The sequence below is a fragment of the Equus caballus genome, chromosome 8, assembly GCF_041296265.1.
Source record: "Equus caballus isolate H_3958 breed thoroughbred chromosome 8, TB-T2T, whole genome shotgun sequence".
In the NCBI taxonomy this organism is placed as follows: Eukaryota; Metazoa; Chordata; class Mammalia; order Perissodactyla; family Equidae; genus Equus; species Equus caballus.
Window position 1 is genome coordinate 102,187,613 of NC_091691.1, and position 27,206 is coordinate 102,214,818.

At 48.9% G+C, this 27,206-nt stretch overlaps 2 protein-coding genes across 13 annotated transcripts in view; one reads left to right on the forward strand and one right to left on the reverse strand.

Moving 5' to 3' along the window:
* Positions 1–25,386, forward strand: HSBP1L1 (heat shock factor binding protein 1 like 1). 5 transcript variants are annotated; one of them, XM_023648038.2, is made up of 5 exons: positions 92–12,859; positions 14,217–16,513; positions 17,365–17,431; positions 18,448–18,542; positions 23,942–25,386. In XM_023648038.2, the coding sequence occupies exons 2-5, from the start codon at positions 16,463–16,465 to the stop codon at positions 23,999–24,001; spliced, it is 273 nt and encodes a 90-aa protein (XP_023503806.1). In that variant the 5' UTR covers positions 92–12,859; positions 14,217–16,462; the 3' UTR covers positions 24,002–25,386. The 5 variants fall into 5 exon arrangements, 2 of the variants coding, with proteins under 2 accessions (XP_023503806.1, XP_023503807.1); XM_023648039.2 differs by having other exon boundaries at positions 474–12,859; positions 20,023–25,386; XR_011441656.1 differs by lacking the exons at positions 18,448–18,542; positions 23,942–25,386 and having other exon boundaries at positions 1–112; positions 1,311–12,859; positions 17,113–17,429.
* Positions 24,960–27,206, reverse strand: part of TXNL4A (thioredoxin like 4A) — a 28,475-nt gene continuing 26,228 nt past the window's right edge. For 7 of the 8 annotated variants that reach the window (XM_070275060.1, XM_070275058.1, XM_070275057.1 and 4 more), the window contains one exon: positions 24,962–25,383. In XM_070275060.1, coding sequence (XP_070131161.1) covers positions 25,212–25,383 — 172 coding nt within the window. In that variant the 3' untranslated portion in view covers positions 24,962–25,211. Of the gene's footprint in view, positions 25,384–27,206 lie in introns of all 8 variants that reach the window. The other variant, NM_001253841.1, reaches the window with a different exon arrangement.

Here is a 27,206-nt window from a genome sequence, read left to right on the forward strand (position 1 = left end):
GGCCCCTCCGCTCTCACGGGGTCCTGGAACGCGCGGGGACCGTCATCCCCGCACAGCCGCCGCCACCCCGTTCAATCCTGCACCATCGGAGCCTGGCGAGGGAGGAGAGCGGGTAAGAACTCGGGACACGGGCCTCGCGGCAGAGCGAGGGCCGCGCTCCGCAGGGACAGCCCAGAGGCCGAGGCCGCGCCCCGGGCGCAGCGCGGGCTCCACGGCTGGGGCACGAGGCCCTCCCCGGGCTCGGGCGGCTCAGGGAGCCCTCGGCGCGCGCACCGGCATGCGCGGGGGGAACGGAGGCGCGGGTCGCAGAGGGGCCGCGGGGCGCCGGCCCAGGGCTGAGGGCGCGGGGGGCGGACGCCGGCCCGGGGGGGGCACAGTCCGGGGAGGGGCGGCTCGGTCCTGGGGTGGAGGGGTGGGGAGCGCACGGTCCTGGGGGGAGGGTGGGGGACACGGCCCTGGGGGGCCTTGGAGGGTAGGGAGCACTCTGTCCCCAGGACCCCCCACCCCGCGCACGTACGCGCACCGACACGCCGCCCTGGCCCTCACCCGCCGCGCCGCGCCCGCGCCCGCGCCCGCTCTGTCCTGCGTCCGTCTGTCGGTCCGCGCGCCGGAGCCCCGCCTCGGGGAGACGCCACAATGCCGGGGCCCCGCCCACAGGGCGGCGGGGCGGGCGCCGCTCGGTCCTAGAGCGCGCCGGTAGGTCCTGGAAGGATGGGGCGTACCCGGGACCCGGGCGGGAGACGGGGGTCGCGGGAGGGGTGCTTGGCCCGCCCTGCGCGGGTTAGGAAATTCCTTTAGGGCCAGGTGCCCACGTGGAGCCGTCTCCACCTGTCCCCGGGCGAGGGGCGATGTAGAGGAGAGCCACACCGAGAGCTGAGAACAGGGTCTCGTCGCCGCCCCACGATCCGCGCAGGCCTGGGGACGCCCCCTCGCGGGGAGGTGGGAGAATTCTGGTGGGGACGTCACCCCTCGTGGGGACGGGCGAGGGCCCGGGTAGGGGGACATCACCCTCGTGAGGACAAGGGAGGGTCGGAGGGTGGGGCGTCACCCCTTGTGGGGACGGGGAAGGGGGGTGGAGAGGAGAGTCGGAGCCCATGGGGTCGTCAGGTGGTTCCAGGGGTCCCTCCACGCATTCGTTCCGTGAACGAGTGGGGCTCCCCATCCTGACCCAGGGGCAGACCTGAGGAGCAGGATTCACAAGTTTGCATAGTGTCTGGGGGAGTTTAACCTAGTGGGGGGCTCCTCTGGAGAAACAGAAAAGCACCCCGGCAGCCCGCAGCCCCTGAAGGCCCACGGTGTCTTCTCCACAGCGGCCGCCAGGACTTCGCCCTCGTCACACACAAGCATGAGGTGCATCGTTGCTGAAAGAAGTGCTGGTCACTCACTCTGTGACTTGCTAAGTGTTTCTCGGCTTTTCTCAACCGCACAGTCATGTGAGGTGAACCAAGAGAGTGCCCACTTGCAGATAAGAAAGTAGGAATTCCTGAGTTTGTCGCCTGACAAATGGGAGCCCCCAGGGGCTCAGGGAGGGTGCTCAGGACATAGATGCTAATGGGCGGGAAATGCCTGGAGCCCAGGGCCCAGGTGCGGCAGGGGCAGCGAGGACCCTGTGAGAAGCCAGCCAGTCCTGCATGCCCAGGACCCTGTGCAGGTGGGCTCAGGGCAGAGAAGGCCCCGGGTTCTGCCTGCAGAGGAACTCCCCTCAGGGCAGACTGAAGCACCCCAAAAGGGAAGGCCTGGAGAATGAGAGGGTGGCCGCAGGGGTGCACACCTGGCTGGCCAGCCTCTGCCTCAGGGAGTCGCCTTCCCCTTTCTGAAGATCTGGCTCCCTGCTTCCTACCTGGTAGGTTTTGTGGGACACTTCAAGAACACTTACAGCATCACTAAAAGCAACTCCCAAACAAGCCTGGCATGGTAAGGAGAGCCACTAATACAACACAGGGTCTTCTGAGGCTGGCGTCAGGTGTTTCTGAGTCACCCCTGCTCACAGTATCCACGACAGAGAGCACAGCACCAGGAATGTATAGGGAAATGAACACAGGCACAGAAAAGGAAGCGTGGCTGGGCGGGGAGGGGAAAGTCGGTGTTCCTTCTTAGCTACATCCTCCCTTGAGCTCTAAAGCCTCTAGAACGTTCCATTCTGTCTATTCTGGAGGTTGGAGTAAGGCTACAGGCTGCCCTTCTGACTCTCACTGGAGCATCTGGGGTCACAGCTGCTGGTCCTGTTTGTCCTGACATAGGTGGGCGAATTGGTGGCCGGCCCATAGCCACGTGCTGTTCTGGACCCATCAGGGTGTGCCAGGTGGAGCACCTGCACCAGGGAGCACCTTCAGAGCCCAGCTAAGTGGATACAATCTTGCATTCATGGTCCAGGACTCCGCCCCACAGAGGTCTCCCATAAGGTGAGCTGATGACTGGAGAAGTGGCCTGTAATCCTTTTGAACACCACCTGTCGGGAACCATCAGTCAGTCGAGCAGAAGGGAAGACAGCTCATCTCAGATGCTGCACATGTCACATGGCTTTCACATTCCCACACCAAAGAAGCCAACCAGCTGTGCTAGGCTGAAAAACGATCCCCAAAGATACATCCCAATCCCCAAAATCTGTCAATGTTACCTGATATGAAAAGAAAAAGATGCGATTAAGTTCAGGATCTTGAGATGATTCTGATTATCCAAGTGGGCCTAAATGCCATCACATGTATGTTCATAAGAGGGAGACACGCAAAAGAGACGGCCATGTGAAGATGGAGCAGAGGGGTTTGAAGATGTGGCCTTGAACAGTGGAGTGATGCCACCACAGCTGAGGAATGCTGGCAGCCACCAGAGGCTGGATGAGGCATGGAACAGAGACCCCCCCCCAGGAGCCTCTGGAAGGAGCACAGCCCTGACAGCACCTCGATTTCAGCCCAGAAAAACTGACTTCAGACTTCTGGCCTCCAGAACTGTGAGAGAATATATTTCCAAAGTTTTATGCCACTCAGTTTGTGGTAATTTGTTATGGCAGCCACTGGAAACTAAAATAGAACCCAAAATGAGTGACCAACAAGATTATCAGAACTATGACAGGCAGAGAGGAAGCAGAGCCTTGTTCCCACATTTCTTCTGGGAACTGAACTTTCCAGAAAGTGTGAACCACACCCATGACTGAACAGCAGAGTGTGTGTTAGTTTTTAAATATCGTCAGAGAAATATATGCAATTCTTAAAACTTGTCGGATGGTGACAGTCTCGTAACCGTGGGCCCTCCAGGACCAGTTCAGCTGACCTCATCTCTTGTCAACAGAGTGATTAAGGATTGCCTTTCAGAAAACCTGCAAAGTCCTATAGTGAGGGCACACACAAAAGAAGAAATCGTGACCTGAACTGACCTTGCATCCAAAGATCTTCCTCCGCATGGAACCGGACCGGACAGGACCGGAACTTAAGACTCAGATTCTCATCAGAAGTGAGGGTCCCTCATTCGGAAGATCGAGCATTAAAATTCCTTCCCCACCTCATCAAAGATGTTTAGAACCCTGTAGACGCAAATAATCCATAACCAACCTACAAATAAAAATTGGGGTGAGATTATTCTGAGCCAAATGTGAGGACCATATAGCCCAGGGGAGTGCTCCCCAAGGAAGGATGAGCACCAAAGAAGTGGGGTATACAGAGTGATTATATACCCTCAAAGAGGATGTCGCACCTAGGATTGAAAGGTCCCTTTTACAATAGTCGCGAGACTGCTCTGTTGGCACAGCAATTGATGGAAATGGCAGGTAGGTCTGCTGTCTCGGTGGACACAGCAGGGTGGTAGGTCTGTTGTCTCGAGCTGGATGGTCACAGGTGAGCACAGCAATCAGTTCCTAGCCTAGAGAGAGATGCTTATCCTTAAGGAAATGCCAATGTGGGGGGAAGTTGCACCTTTCTCTTAAGGCCATTTGCTTGTCCTTGGGACATAGCAAATGCTTAAACCAGATGTACAATACATGCTCAGTGGCCATGTCAGGCCCTTTTGGAAAAACAAGGTCAGGCCAAATTAGGTTTACACCAAATGGCTTCCTCATGTACTCCAATATATCCTATAGTTTGCCATTTCTATTTGTCAACCTCATCATAAATGTTTAGAACTCTATCATAAATGTTTAGAACCCTGTCATAAATGTTTAAAACCTCACCATAAATGTTTGAAGCCACCAATCAAAGCCTGTTCTGCCAGCATTTCCGCATGCCAGCCTGTTCTCCTGAACCTCTTAAATTTCACCCCAAATGCTGAATCAGGGAGACAGAAGTGAGGGCACACCCCCCGCTGTCCCCCTGCAGATGGATCTCAAAGAATAAAAGCTGATCTCTACCCCAAAGGCTGAGGCCATAATTAATCGGCTTGTTTATGCTCATCAGGCAGAGAACCCCGAATTTGTGCAGAAACAGTATCATGCACCAAAAATAAATAGATAGTGCCTGTGAAAACTGGTGGAATCCGAATAAGGTCTGTGTCCAGCTCACGCATTGCACCAATGTCCATTTCTGGTGTTGATAACGCCTCTGGTTATGTAAAATGTGACTGGGGAGGCTGATGAAGGACACAGGAAGTGTGTGCAAAACAAGATACTCTGAAAAAGAGGCTGGCTTAAGGATAAAATTGCAATTTGAAGAAACTAAACGAATGCTAGTGGAAAATGCGCTTATAAGTTGAGGACAAGAGGAAAGCTAGAGGGTTATGGAACCATTAGAGGTTTTCAAGGAATTATTTTATAAAACATTCAGAGAGAAAAATAGCCCATCATGAAACTAAAGTGAGTAAAGATAAGATGAAGTCTGAATTTGGTCAAAAAAAGAAAACCCCAGAAGGAGCAGAGTCAAGACGTATGCAATGCTCAGAGCTCAGAGAGCTGACCAGGTTGCATGAGAAGTCTCCGAAGACCTAGAAAAAGGTTTTGCTTACTTTAAAGAAATGAAATGGAAGTTCTGTGTCATTGGCTTGTCCAGCTGAAGGGCTGGTGGGTCATCATCAGGGAGCGTGGTAGGTAAGAGAAGGCACAGGAGGCTGTCTCGTGATCGAAACTCTTTTAGTAACTGGAATAGAGACCATTTCAAATCCAAACCAAGTCACCAGACGTCAGCTACATGTGAGATGAAAAACACAGTGAAGAAGTTGGAGCATGACTCTCATTCACCGTTCACTGTCTTTGGTTAAAAGCCCACTGGAAATGAATGCAAGATCTTTAGCAAAAAAAAAAAAAAAGGTAGAGATTTGTAACAAGATCTATTAGCAAAGATATATGACTCTGCAAAGGGGACTGATTCAGGAAGAGTAAGAGAGAACAGAAGGAGCCGCAGGGTCAGCAACAAAGGAAATGAGAACTTAAGAGGAGAGAATTCAAGAAAAGGAGGAAGAATTGCCGAAGCCAAGTGGTCTGGATAAATTCCAGATTGCTATTCATGAAAAGAAAGCTTCTGACAGCTGGGGTCACTGTTGGTCATTCAGCAAAACGAGCTCTTGCTGGAGAGAAGATCAGGCTGTGCACTCCAGGTGTAAATTAACACAGGCGGACCAGGGGCAGCAGGCTCACTGCCAGTTGGGGGTACACACAGACACACACAAGCACACAGACGTACACGCACATGCACACACATACACAGATGCACACAAACACACACGCACATGCACACACAGAGGCACAGACACACGCACATGCATACACAGATGCACATGCATACACAGACATGCACACAGACACTTGCACAGACACATGCACACAGGACACACAATAGTGCACATGCACATGCACACAGATGCACATGCACATACACACGCACATGCACACACAGACACACAGGTGTGCACGCAGGGCTCCTTTTCTTCAGAGGTGCGCCTCTTTTTTTTTTTTTAATTGAGGCAAAATTCATATAACACAAAATTAGCCAGTTAAAGTGAATGACTCGGTGGCATTTAGCACATTCAGTGTTTGCAAGCACCACTTCCACCTAGTTCCAGGACATTTGCATCCCCCCAGAATAAAACCTCACGCCATTAGGCAGTTCTCCCCAATCCCCTCCCTCTAGCCCATGGAAACCACCGCTCTGCTGTTTCCATGGATTTACCTGTTCTGGGTGTTCCATGTAAATGGAATCACCCACGTATGACCTTTTGTGTCTGGCTGCTCTGTTAGCATCTGTTAGCACTGGAACCTTAGGAAGCAGGGGCGCAGGGCATTCTTGCTGGCCCAGCAGCAGCTCAGCACTCAGGCCCACCCCAATCCCCCTTCCCACCACCTTCCTGGGGGGCCACCCTTTAAGCGATAATTAATGCTCCAGAATTGCTTCAGGTAACTTAAGTTCTCTGCTTTTCTTCTCATTTCTTCAAGCTAAGTTCATATGCTCCAATTTGGTGGCCAGGGGTTTGCAGGTTCAGATCCCATCATGGACCTACACACAGCTCATCAAGCCACGCTGTGGTGGCATCCCACATACAAAATAGAGGAGGATGGGCATGGATGTCAGCTCAGGGCTGCAGGGGAGGAAGAGAAATCCTCCAACCTCTAGGTCCTTCTGACCAGGCTACAAAATGAATTCACATGAGACAGAATAACAGGAGAAAACCAAACAAAGCTTTATGACGTGTATGCATGGGAGAGACCCAAGAACCTGGGTAACTCGCCAAAATGGCCGAGCTGCCAGCTGGAACACAATCTTCACCTAAAGACAAAGGAGGATGTTGGGGGTAGCTATTTGGGACTTCAAGGATGTGGAAGGCAATTCACACGGAGATGGAAATGTAAATGGGTCAACTACAAACAATGTGACCTGAGAGACATTTTACATTGCACTACAGTTAACTTATGTATTAGCTCCTTCCCAGAGCAGGCCTTCCATCTTAAATTCTTTTAGGCAGTTGAGGGGGAGGTCAAAATTTCTTTCAGGGTCTTTTGTTCTTAAAAATAATCAAGCCAAAGAGATACATTTTGGGATGGCCAATTCTGATCCCCTACAGGGCCAATCTTCCTCACCAAGAAAAGAAGTATTTTAAACCTTATCATTGTGACCTGAGCAGTGGCAAAAAGTAGCACAATTATTATATTTGAAAAACCATATGATAAAAGAATAAATTATACATATAAATATATAATTATATGTTATATAAAAATAAATTATACAATAAAGTGTACATTAACTTACTACGAAGTCACCCAGAGGCTTTCTTCTTCATTCTTGCATGTTTCTTTCCCCTCCCTCCTCCCTCCCCCTCCTTTCTCCCTTATACCCACCTTGCTGGAACCTTTCCTATGGTCCCCATTGCTGTCACTGGAACAAGCACCCCCAGCCACCCCAGAGAGCTGAACACTTTTTTCCTCAGTTCCCTAAAGCACAAACAACTCTTTCCTTGACATCCCTGTTAAGATCCTGACTTGATAAATTGTTCACCTGGAAAAGAAGCAACTTTATGTCTCCTCAGATTTGGCGTCTCCTTCCCATGGCAATTGTGGGACACAGACACACCCTGAAGGCTCCAAGGCAGGTTCCTGTGATGACAGGAAGGGGGCTGGGGGGTCACGAGCTCCCCCATGGCCACTCCAGAGTCCCTGCCTCCAGAGGCATCAGCGAGGCCCTATTTTCCTAAGCGTTGCGTTAGAGATGGGTGGAAAGACAGAGCTGACTTTATTTCTGCTCTGCACAGAATGCTGCTTTTTACGGTCTGTTCTTCTTGGGGTGGCTTGTGGGGCAGTTGGTGGAGTGGCGGGAATACCGCATCCCCATGCAGCCACCTGGCACTGCCCCGTGCGGAGTGAAAACCAGAAACGAGGCTGGTCAGAGCGGAGGTGGGAACTGTCATCAGGGCCGTTTGGAGGCATGTATTAAAGCTTTTCAAGAAGTTTATGCCCTTGGTGGGGGATTCTGGGAGCACCAGGAGTCTCCCCACCTGGATGACAAGTGCAGGGGCAGAGTCTGTCCGATGGAACTATTTTGGAATCTGGGGCCTGCTGAAGGCTTGTCACTTCCAGGGGAAGGCTTGGATGGTAAATTCTAGTCAATTTCTGCTCTTAGCACAGTAGCAGGTACTTGTCCCCACCCCAAGCCCCTGGCAGGCAGCTGTGCACGTGTTCCTGAAGCAGCCTGCACACAGCGGGTGGGAGCCAAGGTGGGCAAAAAGGGTTCTGTGCCCCCAACACTGAGAGTCTGTGCTCTGACTGCTGCTTGCTGCTTCGGACCACAGAGGTGCAGACACAGAGGCGGGTGGCCACTGCGGCTGCACCTCTCCCAGTGTAGCAAGACCCCCGCCTTCCGCTCAAGTGACTTCCAGGAGAGTTAAAGGGTGTGCGTCCTTTTCCCTCTTCATTTTTCTCTTTTTCCCCTTTTGGGAGCCAGTCATTCAAGACTAGGACATTCAAAAACAACTGCATACATGGAGAAAATTAGAAAGTGACTGTGCATGCCCAAGAAAAGGCTCAGGAAAAAACCTAAGAAGACACTGAGTTTACACCTCAGGCTGATCCTTGGCACAGATAGAGCCGCCAACAATCAAAAAAACAATAAACAAAAACCAGATGAAAAACCAGCAAACCCTGAGGAAGGGGTAAGTTTGACTTCTGGAGTTACCACATTACTATATCAAACGTCCAGTGTCAACAAAAAGTCACATGCCATGAAAAGAAACAGAAAAGCATAGTCCATTCAAAGAAAAAATACAAATCAACAGAAACTATCCCTGAAAAAGGCCTGATGGCAGATCTACGAGAAAAAGACTTTAGAACAACATGTGGAAGATGCTCAGAGACCTAAGGGAAGACACAAGAAAGTCAAGAAAACAATTTTTGAGCAAAATGGAAATATAAATAAAGAGATGGAAAACCTAAAAAGAAACCAAAGAGAAGTTCTGGAGCTGAAAAGTATAATAACTGAACTGAAGAATTCACTAGAGAAATTCAAAGGCAGATCTGAGCAGGCTGAAGAGAGGATATTTCCAAAATCTATCTTGTTTTGAATTCTAAACAACTCGCGGTAGCACGCGGGTCTGGATCCAGACTTGAGAAAATGAAGGCGGCCCTTCCTGCCTGTGGGGTCTGACAGCCCCCTTTCCTGCCTTCCCGTCTTCCTTCCTCCAAGCTGGGACCACTTGGTCACACAGTGAAACCTCGGGGGGCTTTGAAACCGCTCACAGGGCTCACAGACGTGACAGTGCTGAGCCGGGGCCACGCCCAGTGGCTCTAAGGCAGTCATGTTTGACAGCCACCGTCTGAAAATCCACACCCAATACAGGAAGTCCTCCTGACTCAGGATAGTTGCTTCCAGGAACGATCACTTACTATAAATAGGGCCAGAATTACATAGTAAATTATTAGTGGATTATAAAATAGTTGATAAGGTTGCATTAAGAAATGGATGCTAACATCATGAAAGTAATGCAACTATTTTAGAATAAATAAAAAGAAGCAAAAAATTCTATACTCAGATCTATCTGCCCAAGTCTATGCCCCAAAGGAACCCTTCTTTTTGTACAGTTTTTAAATGAGACTGGAAACATACCAAAAGTAGAGATTGTAGCACAGAGAATCCACGAATCAAGGCCCAGCATCAGCGACTGTACAAGACTCTGAATGAAGATAAAATAAACACTGAGCACACAGTCTAATTAGCAGCATTCACCCCTTTCTGTGGGAACAGTGCCGTTCACGTGGGGTCCGGTGCTCCCACTGGCATTTACGCTTCACTGAATAGAGCGTCCTCTCACGTTTGGTCGTGCTATGACATTCTCATCTATCAAAATCCAAATGCTAGTCTTCTAATTTAGTTAAAGTTTGGTTTTGTGTTTAGCTCTGCTCTTGTGGTCTGTGTCTTTGATTCCGTAAATATGTATTTCTTGCTCAGACTCTGCCTTCTTTTCCGACCTATCCTCGCACCAGAAAACACCATCTCGTTTCTGCACGGCATCCTTTAATATCCTCATACTGTAGATTTCCAAAGTCAGTTGCATTAGAGGATTTTTCCCCCTAAACCTAGTTCCTGAAATTTGATATTTTTAACAAAATGTGTTTGTGTTGAGTGACTCTCGCTTCCATATTAATGAGTTTGTCTCCCGTGGATGCAGGACTATGAATCTGATTCCTGACTAGGCAGCAGGGGTGGGAAGGCACCAGGTGCTGGGCGTAGAGAGACGACCCTGTTTCTCCAGTAGATTCTGGGTTCTTGGACTATTAGAGTTTCTGAGTAGGTTCCCATTGGACCAGAGAGATTACAGTTGAGAAGATAAAACATACATGAAAAAGTACTGAGGGGAGAGAAGAGAATCACAGGTTTCCTAGATCCTGGAACTCTTAGCCTAGGGTTGAAGCTGGGGAGATGGGTTTTTAAAAAAGATATTGTGCTAAAATATACATGAGGTCAAATTTACCATTTTAATCATTTTTAAGTGTAAGTTTCGTGGCATTAAGCATATTCACATTGTTGTGCAGCCATCCTCACCATTCGTCTCCAGAACTCGTTCACCTTCCTAAATTGAACCTCTGCACCCATTAGACACCAAGTCCTCATTTCTCCCTCCCCAGCCCCTGACCAGGTGATGCTGGCTCCTCTAGGGCCCTCATATAAGCAGCATCACACAATACTGTTCCCTTTTGTGACTGGCTCATTTCACTCAGCATAGTGTCCTCCAGCTTCCTTCACGTTGTAGAAGGTGTCAGAATTTCTTTCCCTTTTAAGGCTGAATAATATTCTGTTGTATATATTACCACATTTTATTTATCCATTCATCCATCGACGGACACTTTTGGCTATTGTGAATAATGCTGCTATGAACATGGGTGTGCATATCTGTTCAAGTCCTTGTTTTCACTTCTTTTGGGTATATACCCAGAAGTGGAGTTGCTAATTCACATGGTAATTCTCTGTTTAATTTTTTGAGGAATTGCTGTACCATCCTCCACAGTGGCTGTACCATTTTACTTTCCCACCAGCAATACGCAGAGTTACAATTTCTCCACATCCTCGCCAGCACTTGTTGTTCCTGTTTTTTTGATGATAGCCGTCCTCCTGGCAGTGAGGTGGTACCTCATTGTGGTTTGATTTGCATTTCCCTGATGAGAATGATGTTGAGCATCTCATCATGTGCTTGTTGGCCATCTGTGTATCTTCTTTGGAGAGATGTTTATTCAAGGCCCTTTGCCCTTTTCCATCAGGTTGATTGTTTTTTGTCAAGTTTTAAGAGTTCTCTCTATATTCTGGATATCAATCCATATCAGACATACGATTTGCAAATATTTTCTCCCATTCTGTAGGTTGCCTTTTTGTTCTGTTGATAGTGTCCTTTGATGCACAAAAGTTTTTAATTTTGATGAAGTACAACTTACCTATTTTTTTCTTTTGTTGCCTGTGTCTTTGGTAGCATATCCCAGAAGTCAGTGCTAAATCCATCGTCATGAAATTTTCTATGCTTTCTCCTAAGAGTTTTATGGTTTTAGTCTTCCATTAAGTCTTGGATGCATTTTGAGTTAATTGTTGTAAATGGTGTGAGGTACGGGCCCAGCTTCTTCTTTTTGCACGTGGATATCCACTTTGGGGAAGACGTGCTTATATGCCAAAGAAAACAAGTCACGCTTTACAAGCACCCACTCAGGGCCGCGTGCATCGGTGACATCACCCGCTGGAGCCCCGACTCCTGGACTCGCACAGACAGGTCTGGATCTGCGGGCTCTGCCCCGCTCTGACCCCAAAGAATCCTGTTACCTTCACATGTAACACAGCACAGGGGAGGTGACTGGCAGAGCAGAGACAGGTGGGCAGCGGATTCTGATCCCTTCCCTTCTCAGCTGGTTCACGGGACAGGCTGGGACAGGGGAGGCGTGGGGCTCCCTCAGCGATGCCCCCTGCTCCTGGTCCTGTCCTGTGGTCTCAAACAACTTAGCGAAGCCTGAGGCCCCATGTGTAAAATGGGTCACAATATTTGCCTCGCACGGGTCATTGTGCTGATGAACAAGCGAAGAGAAAAGGTAAGCACTAGTCCCACTTCCAGCAATCGCATGTGGGCGTCTCCTTCCTGTGAAACTTCTCCTATTTCCCCAGGGAAACTGAGCACCTTTGTCTGTCTCCCAGTTGTGTCCTGTTGACACCCCCAGAGGACCTGGGAACTTTATAGGGCTTGGGGATCCCCCACGAGGCTGAGCTTTCCTTTCTTTCTGGGAGTCTCACCATCGTTAAGCCCACTTCCACCCTAGTGCAACGCTGTCGAGCATGATGGATGTGCATGAGTATTGCTTCACATGCTTGTGGAAATGCAGCTTCCTAGGCTCGGGAAGGGACCCAGGTGACTCAGTTGCTGCTCTGTTTTAACCACCTGGACCTTGACCGCCCCACCTCTGGTGACTTTTGCTTCTATTCCAGGCTGACCACCTGATTCCACGGCCACATCAAGGACTTTGCCACCACCCCCCAACAGCTCCACTCCTGGAATCTTCCTTTCAAACATCTCGAGCGTGGCACCACGACCTCCTACACTGCTGGTTCTCCCTTGGTGACTGCATGGGTCCCCACCTCACACCACCTCTGCTTTCCCTCTGTTCCCAGCTCAGTGAGGGGACCTGTCCTGAGCCCCCTCCTTTCTTAGGAAGCCCGCCAGGCCTCAGACTGATGGCAGTTCTGAGGTTCTGCCTCCTGAAGAGTGATCCTGGGCTGTCTCTGCCAGACCCACCTGGGGAGACCACTCTCTGGGCCGGGGCCTGGGTCTCAGTTTGCACAGACAGCTCTCACTTCCCCAGAGGCCCATGTGCACATCAGATGCTAATCGCCGTGGTCAGGTTGTTCTGGAAGCTTGAACTGAAAGGCCACCTAAGGCTGGGCTGGAGGCCTCCGCAGAGGCCCCTGTAGAAAGAGAGAAGCACAGGCAGGTAAGAGGCCATCGGCCTTGGAGTAATGACGGCCCCTCCATCTTCTACATGTCCAGTTCCAGGCTCCCGTGGGCCAGGCCAAGCTCCCTGCCTGTCATGTCCTGTCTGTGATAAAAACAAGAAAGGCATAGCCCAGGTAGGGCAGTGTGTACACTGACATGAGCCTGCACCCGGGCTGGGCTGTTAACATCCGGAGTCCTCTACCAAGTCCAGCGACCTGGGACACTTGCGAGCTCTGTCATGTCCGACCCAAGTGGGCCTCTGCTGGCACAGGATGTCCAGTGTCCAGAGCTATGCGGCCCTGCCCTGCGTGAAGGGGTGAGACCCCAGCCCACAAGGCCCCCACCCCTGAACTCAGCAGGTGGAGGTGGGTCCTGCCAGGAGATGATGCAGGGCTGGCCCTGGGGGGAAACTGAGGCGCCGTGTTGAAGGAAGGGCGGAGGCTCCAGAGCTGACTGGCTTCATGCCTGTGGGATGTGGGGCACAGTGCCCAGCACCTCCCACCACCAGAGACTGGAACATTCTCCAAACCTGGCGGAGCTTCAGCCAGGTGGCTCTTTGAGATGACCCTTTGAATAACTCCCCCTGCTTTTTCCTTAAATTAGCTTGAGTGAGTTCTGGTCCCTGAAACCCATGTGTGTTTCTGCCGGAAACACCACCAGCTGTGACTCACAGCCCCTCTTGCTGAGCAGGCTTTCTCTGCGTCCTCAGCAGCCACCTCCCTGGGCACAGCCCCGTCCGCCCCAGGCTGCCTCTGGCCAGCCGGTGTCCTCTGTGGGCCCCAGCCTGCTGGGGAGAGGATACAGTGACCACCCACCAGTGAGGCCTCCTGCCCACTCCCTCCCCCCACCCCCGCACCAGGCAGACGGCCTCCCCACCTCCTTCAAAGAGAAACCAGAAGCCGTCTGACGGGATTCCTCTCAAAGGAGGAGCCAACCCCAACGCTGAGCCAGTGGCCCTCCCTGCCCAGCCCCTCTTTCCCTAAGTAGTCCAGACCCAATGTCCCCTCCCACACGCCCCACCCCGGAGTTCACACAGCTCTCCCTTCCATCGCAGCCCCTCTCGGAGGAAAAAAGAGACAGATGCTAAACAGACATGACAAGTGGCAAAATGGCCACAGTTTCAAAAAGTTATTTTAACAGCTTTATTGAGATATAATTCACACTCCATAAAATCCACCATTTAAAGTGTACAAGTCAATGATTTTTAGTATATTCACAGGGTTGTGTAACCATCACCACAATCTAATTTTAGAACATTTTTGTCCCCCTGAAAGAAAGCCCTGAACTATTGAGTTTCTATCCCCTTCGCCTCCTCCCACAACACTCAGCAACTCCCAATCTACTTCTGTTCCCAGGGATTCGCCAATTCTGGGAATTTCATACACATGGAGCTCTACAATATACGGCCTTGTGACTGCCTTCTCTCACCGAGCATGACGGCCCCAAGGCTCATCCCGTCGTGGCAGCTGTCAGTGTCACTCCTCTTGCGGCTGAGTAATATTCCACGGAATGGATGGACCACCTTGTGTGTGTCCATAGTCTGTTGATGGACATTTGGGTTGTTTCCACCTCTTGGCTACTGTTAACAGCATTGCTGTGAACATGCATGTACACGTCTTTTGTGGATATGTGGTGTCATTTCTCTTGGGTGTATACCTAGAGGTAGAATCAAGGGTATATGGTAAATTTATGTTTAATTTTGTGTGTGTGTGTGTGAGGAAGATAGGCCCTGAGCCAACATCTGTTGCCAATCTTCCTCTTTTTCTTGAGGACGATTGTTGCTGAGCTAACACACATCTGTGCTCATCTTCCTCTAATTTATGTGGGATGCCTCCACAGCAGGTCTTGATGAGTGGTGCTAGGTCTGTGCCCGGGATGGAACCCATGAACCCTGGGCCACCAAAGTGGAGTGCGTGAACTTAACCACTACGCCACCTGACTGGCCCCTATGTTTAATTTTTTTGCAGAACTGCAGACTGTTTTCCACAGGCTGCCCCAGTTTTCACTCCCACAAGCAGTGCATGCAGCCTCCCACTGCCACATCCTCGCCAACACTGGTTATTGTCTGTCTTTGATTCTGGCTGTGCAGTGGGTATGAAGCCGGATCTCACTGTGCTTTGATTTGAATTCTCCGGGTGACTAATGAGGTGGGGTGTCGGGCGTGTGGCCACGCTTCATGAAAACACTCAGCAACCTGGGTGTCCACATGCTGTTGCTCCACGAGGCCCCAGGGCCATCGGGGTGGCCGGGACACACACAGACCTGCCCCAGGGAGCTTCAAGTCCAGAGGGGTGCAGAGACGTGCACAAAACAGGTACTTGCCACAACAGGTCCTGGGGGATCCCCCACAAGGTGACCCACGAGCCACAGTCCCGACAGGCCCCAGGGCACTTGGCAGGAGGGAAGGGCTGTGACCTTCCTCCAGGTCTCCAATAAAATCAGAATCCAGATGAGACTGTTGGCGGTGCCGGAACTCATCTCAGAACATAACCATTCTTTTTTTGTTGTTGCTAATTTTAATAATATAGTTTACTTAAGCCAATATATCCATATTACCATTTCAACATGTAATCAATATTTTTAAATTAATGAGGTGTTTTACATTCTTGTTTTTGTACTGTCTTTAAAATCTGGTATGTATGTTTTTTATTGAGTTCATCTAGTTTACATCATTGTGAAACTTCAGATATACATCATTTCTTGTCGTCACTGTATAGGTGCTCCCCTTCACTCTCTGTGCCCTCCCCGCAGAACACAACCATTCTTCATTTTAAAGTTGACCATAGAAACAGCAGAGATTCGGAGAGAGGACAAAGTCTCCAATGGAGGATTACAGGACTAGGAGCCAGGTGTGTATCTGGGCTGTGTGTGGGCAGCAGCCGGACCACCCACCATGCCCCATTAGAGAGATGACAACATTGTATAAAGACCAGTGGGGCATAATACAAAAAGGGGCACGGTGGGTGCAGGGGCTGGGGAGGGGGTGGGGGTAGCTGTTTAACGGGGCAGAGCTTCAGTTTGGGAAGTTCTGTGTGCGGGTGGATAGTGTGATGGCTGCACCACAATGTGTGTGTGCCTAACCCCGCTGAGCCGCACACTTACAGATGGTTAAGATGGCAAATTCTACATTGTCTATGTTTTACCATAATAATAATGACAATAATCATAGTAAAGAGGTTGTGCTCGCTCTCTGGCTGGGTTTTTCATCTCTGACGCAACGAAAACAAAGCAAACAGGTGTGGGGCAGGGCAGCCTGCGAAAGCCAAGGGGCCGCCTCGTCCCCGCGGAGGAGCCCAGCTCCCGCCCCAGGGACAATGACCATCGGACGCAGCGGCCACCCCCACCTGGCGCCGCCCAGCGTCCCCTCTCCGGACCTGCCGGCAGCGTTTCACGCGTCTCCGAGGGAGCAGCCGGCTGCGCGCTGCCCAGGGACTCATCTCCGGGCGCCTGAGTCGCCGGCCTGCCCGGCGCCGGGTCAGGGGCGCAGGGGCTTCGGACGCCCCTCTGCAGCCCGAGCTCCGCCGGGGCCATCGCTGCCGGGCCAGCCGGCGAGGCGGCGCCGACCCCGCAGAGCCCCCGGCCCGCCCGGCGCGCGGGGCACATGGACGCGCGCGCACCCGAAGCCCCCCACGGGGACGCGCTGCGGGACGCGGTGAGTGGGAGCCCGCGCCCCTCCGGCCGCTCCCGGATCTTGAGTCCTCCCAGGGTCCGGGGCCCGGGGACGGGGGTCGGGACCAGGGGCTGGGCCGCCCCCGCCGAGGGGACAGAGGACACCCCCAACCTCTCCCTGCCCCGCGCTGGGCGAGGCCGCAGCGAACCCGTCCCGCTTCCCGTTCCCAGAGGGTTCCAGGGCCCAAACGGGACGACAGGCGGTCGGGGAGCAACGCTTAAAGGCGGCTCAGTTTGTCGGGTTGAACGGAATCTGTTGGATGAATCCCCGGCAGCAAAGGGAGGCAGCGGAGACCCGGGCCCCGCGTCCCAGAGGAGGGGGCTCGGACAGACCCTCCACGCGGCGGGGAGGCCGGCTGCCGGGGGCGGGAGCTCAGTCCGCAGACTCTGCGCCGGGACACGCGCGGCGGTATTTCCACGCGGCGGTGAACAATTTCTGCAGTCCCGATCCCAGCTAATAAAACTCAAAAGCGCAGGGGAGGCGAAGCCCACCTTGGGGGTGCTCTGCGTGACTGTTTTAGCTTGACTTAAGAATTCCCAGAGGAACCCAAGGTGACCAAGATTTTCTGTTTTATCTTCTAGACATCGACAGTTTCAGTGCTTCCATTTGGGTGTAGGATCCTTTGAGTTAGTTTTTGCGTATGGTACGAGGTAAGGGTTGGGGCTGCAGGTTTCTTTAGTCATACCTTTGGCAACCTCATTGTTCCAGCACTATTTGTTGAGATTTTCCTTACCCTTTGAATGGAAAGGCCTGGGCACCTCCTCACAGCGCTGAACGTGTGCTGCGTCTAGAGGAAACATTATGTTCAGTTGTCTTACGGTTCACTTTTTCAGGCAGAAAATCTATTTCAGGAACTTCAAGAACATTTCCAAGCTCTGATTGCAACATTAAACCTCAGAAATATCCTTTCCTATCTTATAATAGTATAATGCTTTGGATTGTTAAATTACCGTGGAATATCTTTCTGTCGTCTGCGATGAGTGGATAATTGTTGACCTGGGATTTCTGGTGTTTGCATTGTGCCTTTACTGGCACCTGATGTATTCATTACCACTCACGGGTGGTTACTTCCTGCTTGACCAGCAATGCAGGGTGTTCTGTATGGCAAGGATAAAACACGACGACACGATGTACAGTACTACCCAATGGGGCTTTCCCATCCGGCCCCACAGGAATCTGGATAGTCCGCTCAGTAACATTCATCCTCCACCAAGCACTCAGAAACCTGCGCGTCACACGCAAGGTCTCCAACACCGGACACCAGGTGCGGCTCTCCCGGCCTTTGTTTGGTTGGTAACTTCAGCAGCTTGTCTGTTAAGACAAGAATTCAAACAGACTTAGAATAGAAGGTGTTTCCAGGCTGAGCAAATCCAGCGAAGGGTCACATCTGCCTGAACACGTGCCCAACCTGAGCTGGCTTTACAGAACTAAATTCACTCCTTAAAAATTGTGTGCAAACTATTTGCATATGGAACCATTTACTTGCAACTTTTGATTCTGTGGATGGGTTCCCACAGGGAAAAAAAGTTTCTTACACGTGATAAAATTAAACTGCAAGAAAGACGGTTTTAAACAGAGTTAATTTCCATTTATTTACATAATCATCAGAGTTTGGTGAAAACATAAACATACCAGACAACCTCATATCCTTGAATCCATGTCCCCAGAGGGGAGCCAGGTTTTCAGAACCGAGCTCAGTTTTAACCTTTCAACGTTAAAGACACACTACACAAACCTCAGGAAAGTGGTTAACGTGCACTGAGGACACTGCCGTCTTTGATCCCCTCATTTTGCAAGTTGCACTGCCAGGGTGTTTTTATCAGAACTGTGACGAGCAGGTGCAATTGGAAGCAGGGTCTTTGCGGGCTTTCTGGCTAGGTGCCCTGCCCCACGTGCAATTCTCCTTAACATTGTACTGGAAGAAATGGAAAGTCGCCTTGAGGACTTACAGAAGAACGTAAATGACTTAATGGTGCCAGCTGGGATTGAAGATTCTATTCAAGGACAAATGGTAAGGCCATTATTAGGAAACTGAATATGTCCACCTTTTGCATATCTTTTGATTGCTTTCATCTTGAAAAATACAATCCTATATCGTCCACTATGGGAATTACTGCCTCTGTACCACATGAAAAACCTTCAGAAATAAGACATTTACAAATGCTCTTTTCTAAATAGACCAACTGAAGCAGTCTTTCATAATTCCTTAAAAAGTGCACATTTTAAATGAAAAACTCTGTAATTTAAAAATTGGATTTTATTAAACCACTTTTCACCCCCACCTCTCAAAATAGTCTTCAGTCAAAACACAAGTCATGATGAAGTAAGAGCTTGGGGATTACAGCCAGTAGTTCCTGCTGAGACAATCTATTCGTGTCACCACTTACAGAAGACACAGCATTAAGCCCTCAAGCTGCTCCATGAGTGGTTCTGAGGACCCCACCCGGCCTCTCACAGTGCAAACCTTTCTTTTCCAGTGGAATTTTGCACTTAATCTTGAAGATGCAAATCAATGCTTAGCTTCAAGTCACAGGCTGGATTTCTGTCCACGTGACATATGAAGATATACAACTTTATTAAGATGCTCATGTGTATTTTACTGACATAATATTCTGATTTATGAGCATATTTTAACTGAACAATTAGATGCCTCTGTTTCCTTCTTTTTCCATTTCTCTGACAACTGTTATCCTGGGTCAGCTGGCAAATTATCCATACTTATCTGCTAAATCAGAGCTAGTTCACCTAACAGTGGTAACCTACGTCCCGCTAGCCATGGGCTGCAAAGCACTGAGGCAGGCAATCTAAAACTCTGTCCAGAGGGTGGGAAACACAGTTTCACCTCGTGAGGTTGCATCCCAGGTTCCCCCTGCCTGGAAGCCTCAGTCCTCCCTGGGCCCTGCAGGTGCACTGGATGGGGTCCTCCATCCTGAGGGCTGATCTGGTGACAAGCCAGTGCCTGAGGGCAGGGCCACTCGGCAGTTCCTCCCATCCCCAGAGTGTGGCACACTGCCAGGTGGGATGGGGTCCGGTAACTTAGTCCCTTCCCATCACCCAGACTCCAGCTGGCTCTTTTAAATTTGGTTAAACCCCACTAAATATTAGGCATCAAGTTAAATGGTTAAGCAGGTGTGAAAACTTCACTTTTTGACACACATACAGCCATTATTTAAAGCAGCATGAGAGAAGGTCAGATAAAGTTAGTTTAAAAGCTGTTAATGATTTTTAAGTTAAAAGACCTGAATAAATCCGGATAAATCTCTGCCTGTTGGCTGTGCTAGGTCAGGGGTTCTTAACATGGGGCTCGTGTTGTAGGTTTCAGGGGATCCTGCAACCCCCCTAAACTTGTGTCCCTGTTGTGGGGAGGGGTGAATGGGAGGAAAGTCCATGACCCCAAAATGCTAGAGCGCTGTTCTCAGTTCTGATGGATCTGGCGCTTTGTCAGTCCCATAAACTTCAACACCTGTAACGCTTTCCTGCATCTGCTCAAGGGGCACACGCATTGAAGGAGTTGGCTTGAAACAGGGCCAGGATGCTGATACAGGAGGAGTCGGCTCCCCGGACGACGTTCTCGAAGGCTCATCACAGGGCCAGGACGTGACACAGGAGGAGTCTGCTCCCCAGACGCTCGCGACAGCTTGTCACAGGGCCAGGACGCTGATACAGGAGGGGTCTGTTTGAAGGCACTTGCTGTTTGCTCACCTTGACTTGTTAATCCACATTGACTCCATCTGACTAAAATGAAAATCATTTATGTGTTTTTACAAACTGAATTTTTCCTACACAAAATGTTTTAGCAATTACAGGAAATTAAGGCACTTTTATTGAAAGCTTTGGATTCCAGTTTATTTCCCTGTACATTAATTGGTATATAAATCAACCACTATCTCTTTCAAATTTTTTTCTTATAGACCTGAAGACAGTAGACCAGAAAATGTGATAGCTTTTTGAGTAAAACTCTACATGAGTTCTTATTTTTAGTATTTAATTTAAAAATTCACTTTAGTAAAATAAAAGATTAAAAGAACAAAGGCAATACAATCAGAATGTAATTTGGAAGGTGACTAACCACTTACCAAAGATGGTTATAAAATGGCAGAATGTAAATCACAGAAGAAAAGCATAAACTATATTAGGGAAAATTAATTTTTCCTGAATTAATTTCTATATAGATCTTTTGAATAAAATCATAAGCAGTTTTCTGATAGAAGTTGCTTTTTAAATAATCGAATTCCAACTCAACATTTCCAGTCACACTGTCTGTAAAGACTAATTTTAATCTGTCCAGTCCAAACAGATTCTGACAGCGATGTTCTCCAAACTAGATCAAACCAAAGGAAAACCAAGAAAACGGGTGATCCAGGGCTCCGGGTTTACTTCCTCAGTCACCCCCACACTCCACCCAGAGAGGGTGTTGAGAGAAGCACAGCAAGCACACTCAGGCTTAGACAGAGACCCTTCCAAAGAGTGTCCAACTCACCTCCTCCGAGCCAAAGTTACCCTCTCCCCAAATCTCCTTTCAGCTCCTCCCAGCTGGGGCAAGAAAGATCTTTTCAGAACTAGAATTCAATCCTGTTATTCCTCCTTCCCAAGGCAAAGCCTCCCATGGCTGCCCACCGCCTGCCGGGCTCCCTCTGCAGCCCACCCACCCAACCACACTCTCTCCTCAGACCTCAGACGGACCCAGCGCCCTCCCAGTGCCAAGGCCTCTGGATCCCCCCACCCAACCCTTGTTAGCTCTTTCTCTAGCTCAGCTTGAATTTCCTCACTTTCCTTGAGCCCATTTGGGTCAGATCTACTTCCTGGGTGACCTCATGGCACTCCACCTGTTGGCTATGATAGTTGAACTTTCCTTTTAAGTGATGGTGTGATTGTCTTCTTCACAAGGCAGAACCAGATTGACTTTGCCCAACATTGTGTGCCCAATGCTGGCACCATCCCTTGGACCCAGGAGCTACTTAAACATTTTTTAAAATTAACGAATGAATTTCAAGAGTTCCAAAATACTTTGCAATCTTTTATACGATGCTTTTTGTCCATGGAAATGTGTGAGAGCTTGACTACTTTACTCAACAAGAAAACCGAAGGCTGGCAGGAGGACTTGGATTGAGCAGCGACTGGGGTAACAGGTGTGACAGACACAGAGACAGCACGGATCTCATTCGGATGCTGGAGGTGCTCGTTGTATAGCTTTTGATGATCAATGTAAAAATGTCACAAAAGAATGCTAGGATCAGATGCATTTCAAAAGCCGCTAATAAAAATGAAGTAGGCAAAGCATTCAAAATGGCTCCCACATAAGGCAAGTCCTCCCAACGGTCTCCATTCCGATTTTCAAGATCTCAATCTTTCCCAGTTAGCACCTGAACTTTCAGATAAGAAACCTGGTGAGGCCATGAATGCATCCTGCATTTTAAGGGAGCAACCTGAGAAACCAAACTTTGGGTGTGGCTGTGGAAACATCAGTGATGTGGGTTTTTGGGGTGGTTGTAGATGACAGATGCTTTGACTCTGCCCTGAGCTCCTCTCTCTTCTGTGTACCAGCTTAGCAGTCAGAAAAAGGCTACCCCACGGAGCCCACAAAACAGTCTACTGCAAACACACAAGGGTGCTGCTTGCCTTAAGATCTCAGATCGTTCTTTTGGATGTCCTAAAACTGCACGTAGATGGTATCACACCAGAGCACCCTTCAGCACCTCGCTCGTCTGTTCAGTAGTTTGAGATTCACCTACATTGACGTGTGTGACTCTAGTCCAGTCACTAACTGCTGTCTCATGGTCCTTTGAATTATCTATTTTCCATGTGGCTAATATTATCTCCAAATAATGCTGCAATAAGTTTCTCTAGGGCACTTGATTACTTACGATATTCCTGAATATATTCTGTACCTCCCAGGCTTGTTGGTTCTGTGTCAGCTGCCATGAACTAATTCTTAGAACTTTGCCTAAAAGCCATCCTGGGAACGATGGGAGACAGAAATCGCTCAATACTTAAGAGAACCAGGGGTGTCAGCATACTATCTCCACCAGTTAATTTCAACTTGATTAAAAGAACATGTTACAGCAATGAGACAAGGTTTGGGAGATCTGGGTTTTGAATTCATGTCCTCTGCAACCAGTGGTAACTTTGAGCAATTTAAACTTTAGTTCCCTCTCCAAACATCTACCTGGCAGGTGGTTGGAAAGATTTGAGAAAATGGAGTGTAAATCACTTAGTTCAGGGCAAGGCAGATAGCAAGTATATAATAATAAGATACAAACTTGGAATGAAGAGATCATATCATTAAAAATTCAATTACATTGTAGTCACAAAGCACCAGCGAAGAGATAATTATTAAAATGTGAGTGAACAACTTATTACAACTTATAAATACACCAAATTTACAAGAGTAAATTTACAAATGTGGAGTGTAATTTTTTTTTGCTTATTTCTTTTAATAGCTAATAAAACTTTATCAATAAGAGATATAATTCACATGCCAATACAATTCAATGGTTTTTGATATGTTCACAGATAAGTATAAAGATCACCCCAATCAATTTTAGAAGATTTTCATCACTCAAGAAGAAACCTTGTACCAAATAGCTATCACCTCCTATTCCCCCTTCTCCGTCTTAAGCAACTATTAATCAACTTCCTCTCTATGGATTTGCCAATTCTCGGCATTTAATGTAAATGGAATCACAGATGAGGTAGTGACTGGCTCCTTTCACTTACCCTAATGTTTTCGAGGTTCATCCATGTTGTAGCCTACATCAGTTACTTCATTGCTTATGACTGGATAATATTCCATCGTACGGATGGACCACATATTGTTTATTCACTCAGCTGATGGACATTTGTTTCCCCATTTTGGCTGTTACGCATAATGCTGCCATAAATGTTCATGTCCGTTTCTATGTGGACATGCATGTTCACTTCTCTTGGGTGTACACCTAGGAGTGAGATTGCTAGGTCAGATGGTAATTTTGTGTTTTACTTTTTGGGGAAATGCCAAACTGTTTTCCAAAGTGGCTGCTACATTTTACCTTCCCACTAGCAGTGTGTTAAGAGTTCCAGTTTCTCCCTCTTTGCTAACACAAGCAATAATCTGACCTTTTGAATCTATTCACACCCATCCTAGTGGGCGTGAAAGTAGCATCTCCTGATTTGATCTGCATTTCCTTGGTGACTCATGACGGGGAGCATCTCTTCATGGGCTTGTTGGCTATTTGTTTTATCTTGGAGAAATGTCATAATACTGATGTCTATTATATGCCAGGTGCTTGGGGTCACATTTTTTCACTACAGTGTTATACTCCCTATTTTGTAACTGGGAAAATTAAGTCTGGAGAGATTGAACTGCACGTTTGCATTTGCACTTTAAATTCATGCACCCTCCTCTGTGTTTGGGCTTTATTCTTTGGTAAGCACCCACAGTTCAACAACAGTCGAGTCAATGTGACCCCGTGGCAGGCCCACCAGCGCTAGTCCAAGTGGTCTGCAGGCATCGCATCAGACAGCAGACGTTATCATGCCTCCACACCACAGAAAACGAAGCTCCAGGAGGCCGCTTATCAAGGTCCTCAGTAAGCAGCAGAGGCTGCTGTGAAACCAGACAGGGGCCGCAGAGTGTGGTCCCCACCCCCTGTGCTGCCTCCACGCTCCACACGAGCACTTTCTGTTTAGTATGCACTGGGAAGCGCCCTCCCATGTGCTGCTGGGACAGGAGATTCGGAAGAGAAACCTGAGACTGTGGAAGCAGACTACGGATCCACACGGATCAAGGAGTCGTGGTTTCTACAGACTCCACAGAAAAAGACAATTTGAGTACATTAGATTACGATCTTTGGGAGAATAACAACAGCTCTTACTATTCACATTTAAAAGGAAGGCTCCAAAAATCATTATTTTACTGCATGGTTTGACTAACCAGAAGAATAAAAAAATACTTTTTTCTTTAAGTATGTATTCTTTCTGAACTCAAAGCTTTGGATTCTGTTGTGGGTTGAATTGTGCCCCCTGAAAACTCCTATATTGGGAGCCAACTGCCCAGGACCTCCAAATGTGATCCTACTTGGAGACACGGCTGTTGCAGATTAATCAGTTAAGACGAGGTCATGCTGGAGTAGAGCCATCCTTATCCAATGACCGGTGTCCTCACAAACAGGGAAGTTTGGACGCAGAAGCACACATACGGAGAAGGTGTGTGAAGAAGGCCGGGTCAGGGTAGCAGACAGATCCTCCTGACTCCTGGCCTCCACCCAGTCTGTGGGCCCTCGTATAGCAGCCCCAGGAAACTCAGAGATACCACTGCCAAGTGCGCAAGACACCGCAGCCCAGAGGACATGCACCGCAACTTCACTTCAATGGTAAAGATGAAAATTAAGTTTTGACGACCAAACTCAGTGATCTATACATCAAGTTTCTTAAGAAATAACCGACTATGACTGCTCACCACCATGTATTTTATTTATCTCAGCTAGATATTTACAGATATTTGCTAACACAGAAAGGCGATGGCTGGGCAGAGGGAAAGCTGAGGCCGTGCTGCCCTCACAGCAAAGACGCTCCAGCAACTTGAGCTTCGCGTACTTTCCCCAAACGCTTCCTTTGTCAAAGGCTTTAGGTCATTTAATGTATTTCCACGTGAAAACGACCCTGTGACATTTACATACAGCAGTGGGACTGGGACGGGAGCTCAGTATCTGTACTTGGTGGAATAGTCCTTGGGAGACACAACCAGCCCACGACCTTTCCGGGCACCTCGGTACACGGTCTCGATGATGTCAATCATCTCCTGCTTGTCCTCCATGGCCCAGTTGATCTTGTTATTGTTGCCAGTGCCCAGGTCAATCATGATGTGCTTGTTCCTGCCAAGAGCAAAGGTGTCAACGCTCTCAAAAATCCTTCTAAAAAAGAACTCCATGAAAAACACCTTACGGTCCCCACTGTTACAATCCTTTTAAAACAGCACTGAAGACAAGGACACACACAATCAACCAGACACACCATGACTGGGGAGAAGACCGGAAACAGCCTTATTAAACAAAACACCACAATACAATGCCCACAGCTTTCTGTATGTTCGGTACTTCCTTAGGACCAATATCCTACAGAGCAATTGAAGGGTCAAAGGGCACAGTTTTAGTCACTTGGAAAGCCAAGTTGTTTTCCAGAGGGTTGTACTAATTTACCTGAAAAAAGCAGTGTCTGAGTTTTCACAGTGCTCTTGTGAGCACTTAGTGTAAATTTTTTTATGAGGAAGATTAGCTCTGAGATAACTGCTGCCATTCTTCCTCTTTTTGTTGAGGAAGACTAGCCCTGAGCCAACATCCGTGCCCATCTTCCTCTACTTTATATGTGGGACGCCTGCCACAGCATGGCTTGCCAAGTGGTGCCATGTCCACACCTGGGATCCGAACTGGTGAACCCCAGGCCACTGAAGCAGAACATGCGCACTTAACCACTGTGCCACCTGGCCGGCCCTACTAATTGTGAAATGAATATGATATTCTGCATTTCTATGATTAGGGAAGTAGATGGTTCTTTATAAATTCATCTTTCAAGAGGCTACTTTTTTAAATGAATTTATATGTGCACTTTATAAAATAAAAATATTAACCCTCTTGTACCTGCTGCACTTATTTTTCCTGTTTTGTTGCACATCGATTTTTATTAGTGTTTAACTTTTCACTTCTACAAGAGTGTACATTTGACTTCAATCCACTATTCCACAGAAAGCCCTTCATCCCAAAATCTCCAGTTTGGCCTCCTTTCAACCAGAGTGAGCTTCCAAAAGGCAAATTTCATGTTACTCTTCTGCTGCAAACATTCTCTTCCAGGATAACATTCCAAGTCCTCACACTGGCCCAGGAATCCGGGGATCTGGAGGCTGCCTCGCTCTCTCCCTCACCTTCTACCCCTCTCCCGCCCCACCTCTAGTCAGTCATTCACCTTCTTGCGGGTCCTGAAACATGATATGCTGTTGTGCATCTATGTCCTCGTCCACGTGTCTGCCCCTGGTGGAATGCACATGGCTCGTTCTGAACTTACCCCGGCCATCCTTTAAGCACTCCTGCCACCCTATTTGATTCAGTATTTCTGCCTCTACATACCTGTCCTCTTGCATGTCCCCTTCCCCTTTGCTAATTTACTGCGATAGCAGGAACCCTGTCTTCCTGGACTTAATGTCCCAGCACTAGACCACAAAACCTGGCAGGACTCAACAGATATACTTGGTGAATAAATTAACTAAGGCACTGATATTACTTGTCTTAGAATTCTGGGTCACAGAAACAGGAGGTGGCAGTTTCGTCTCCTTTTCTGGGTGCAGCAACAGTCCTAAGATGTCCAAATACACCATCTGCCAAAGCGCCACCTCAACCTCTTTCTGCAGCCTCCCTCCCGTCACAGCATCTCCTGCCTCGCGAGTTGGCGACAAGCAGCGGGAGGCAGGATGCAAGATCCAAGACAGTCCTCACGATTCCCACCTGAAGGATTTTGGAAGCATTTTGAGGAGCATGATAGAAAAGACCTCGATTGCTTGAACAGCTGTGGACTTTACGAACACGGCTGGTGAGGGCTTGGAAGGAAGTGGGGAGTGCAGGAAGGGATCTCTGCCACACAGTGCCAGAACATCATGACAACACGCCCTGAGTGGAAGCAGAGGCGGTAACTGACAAATTTGGATGTG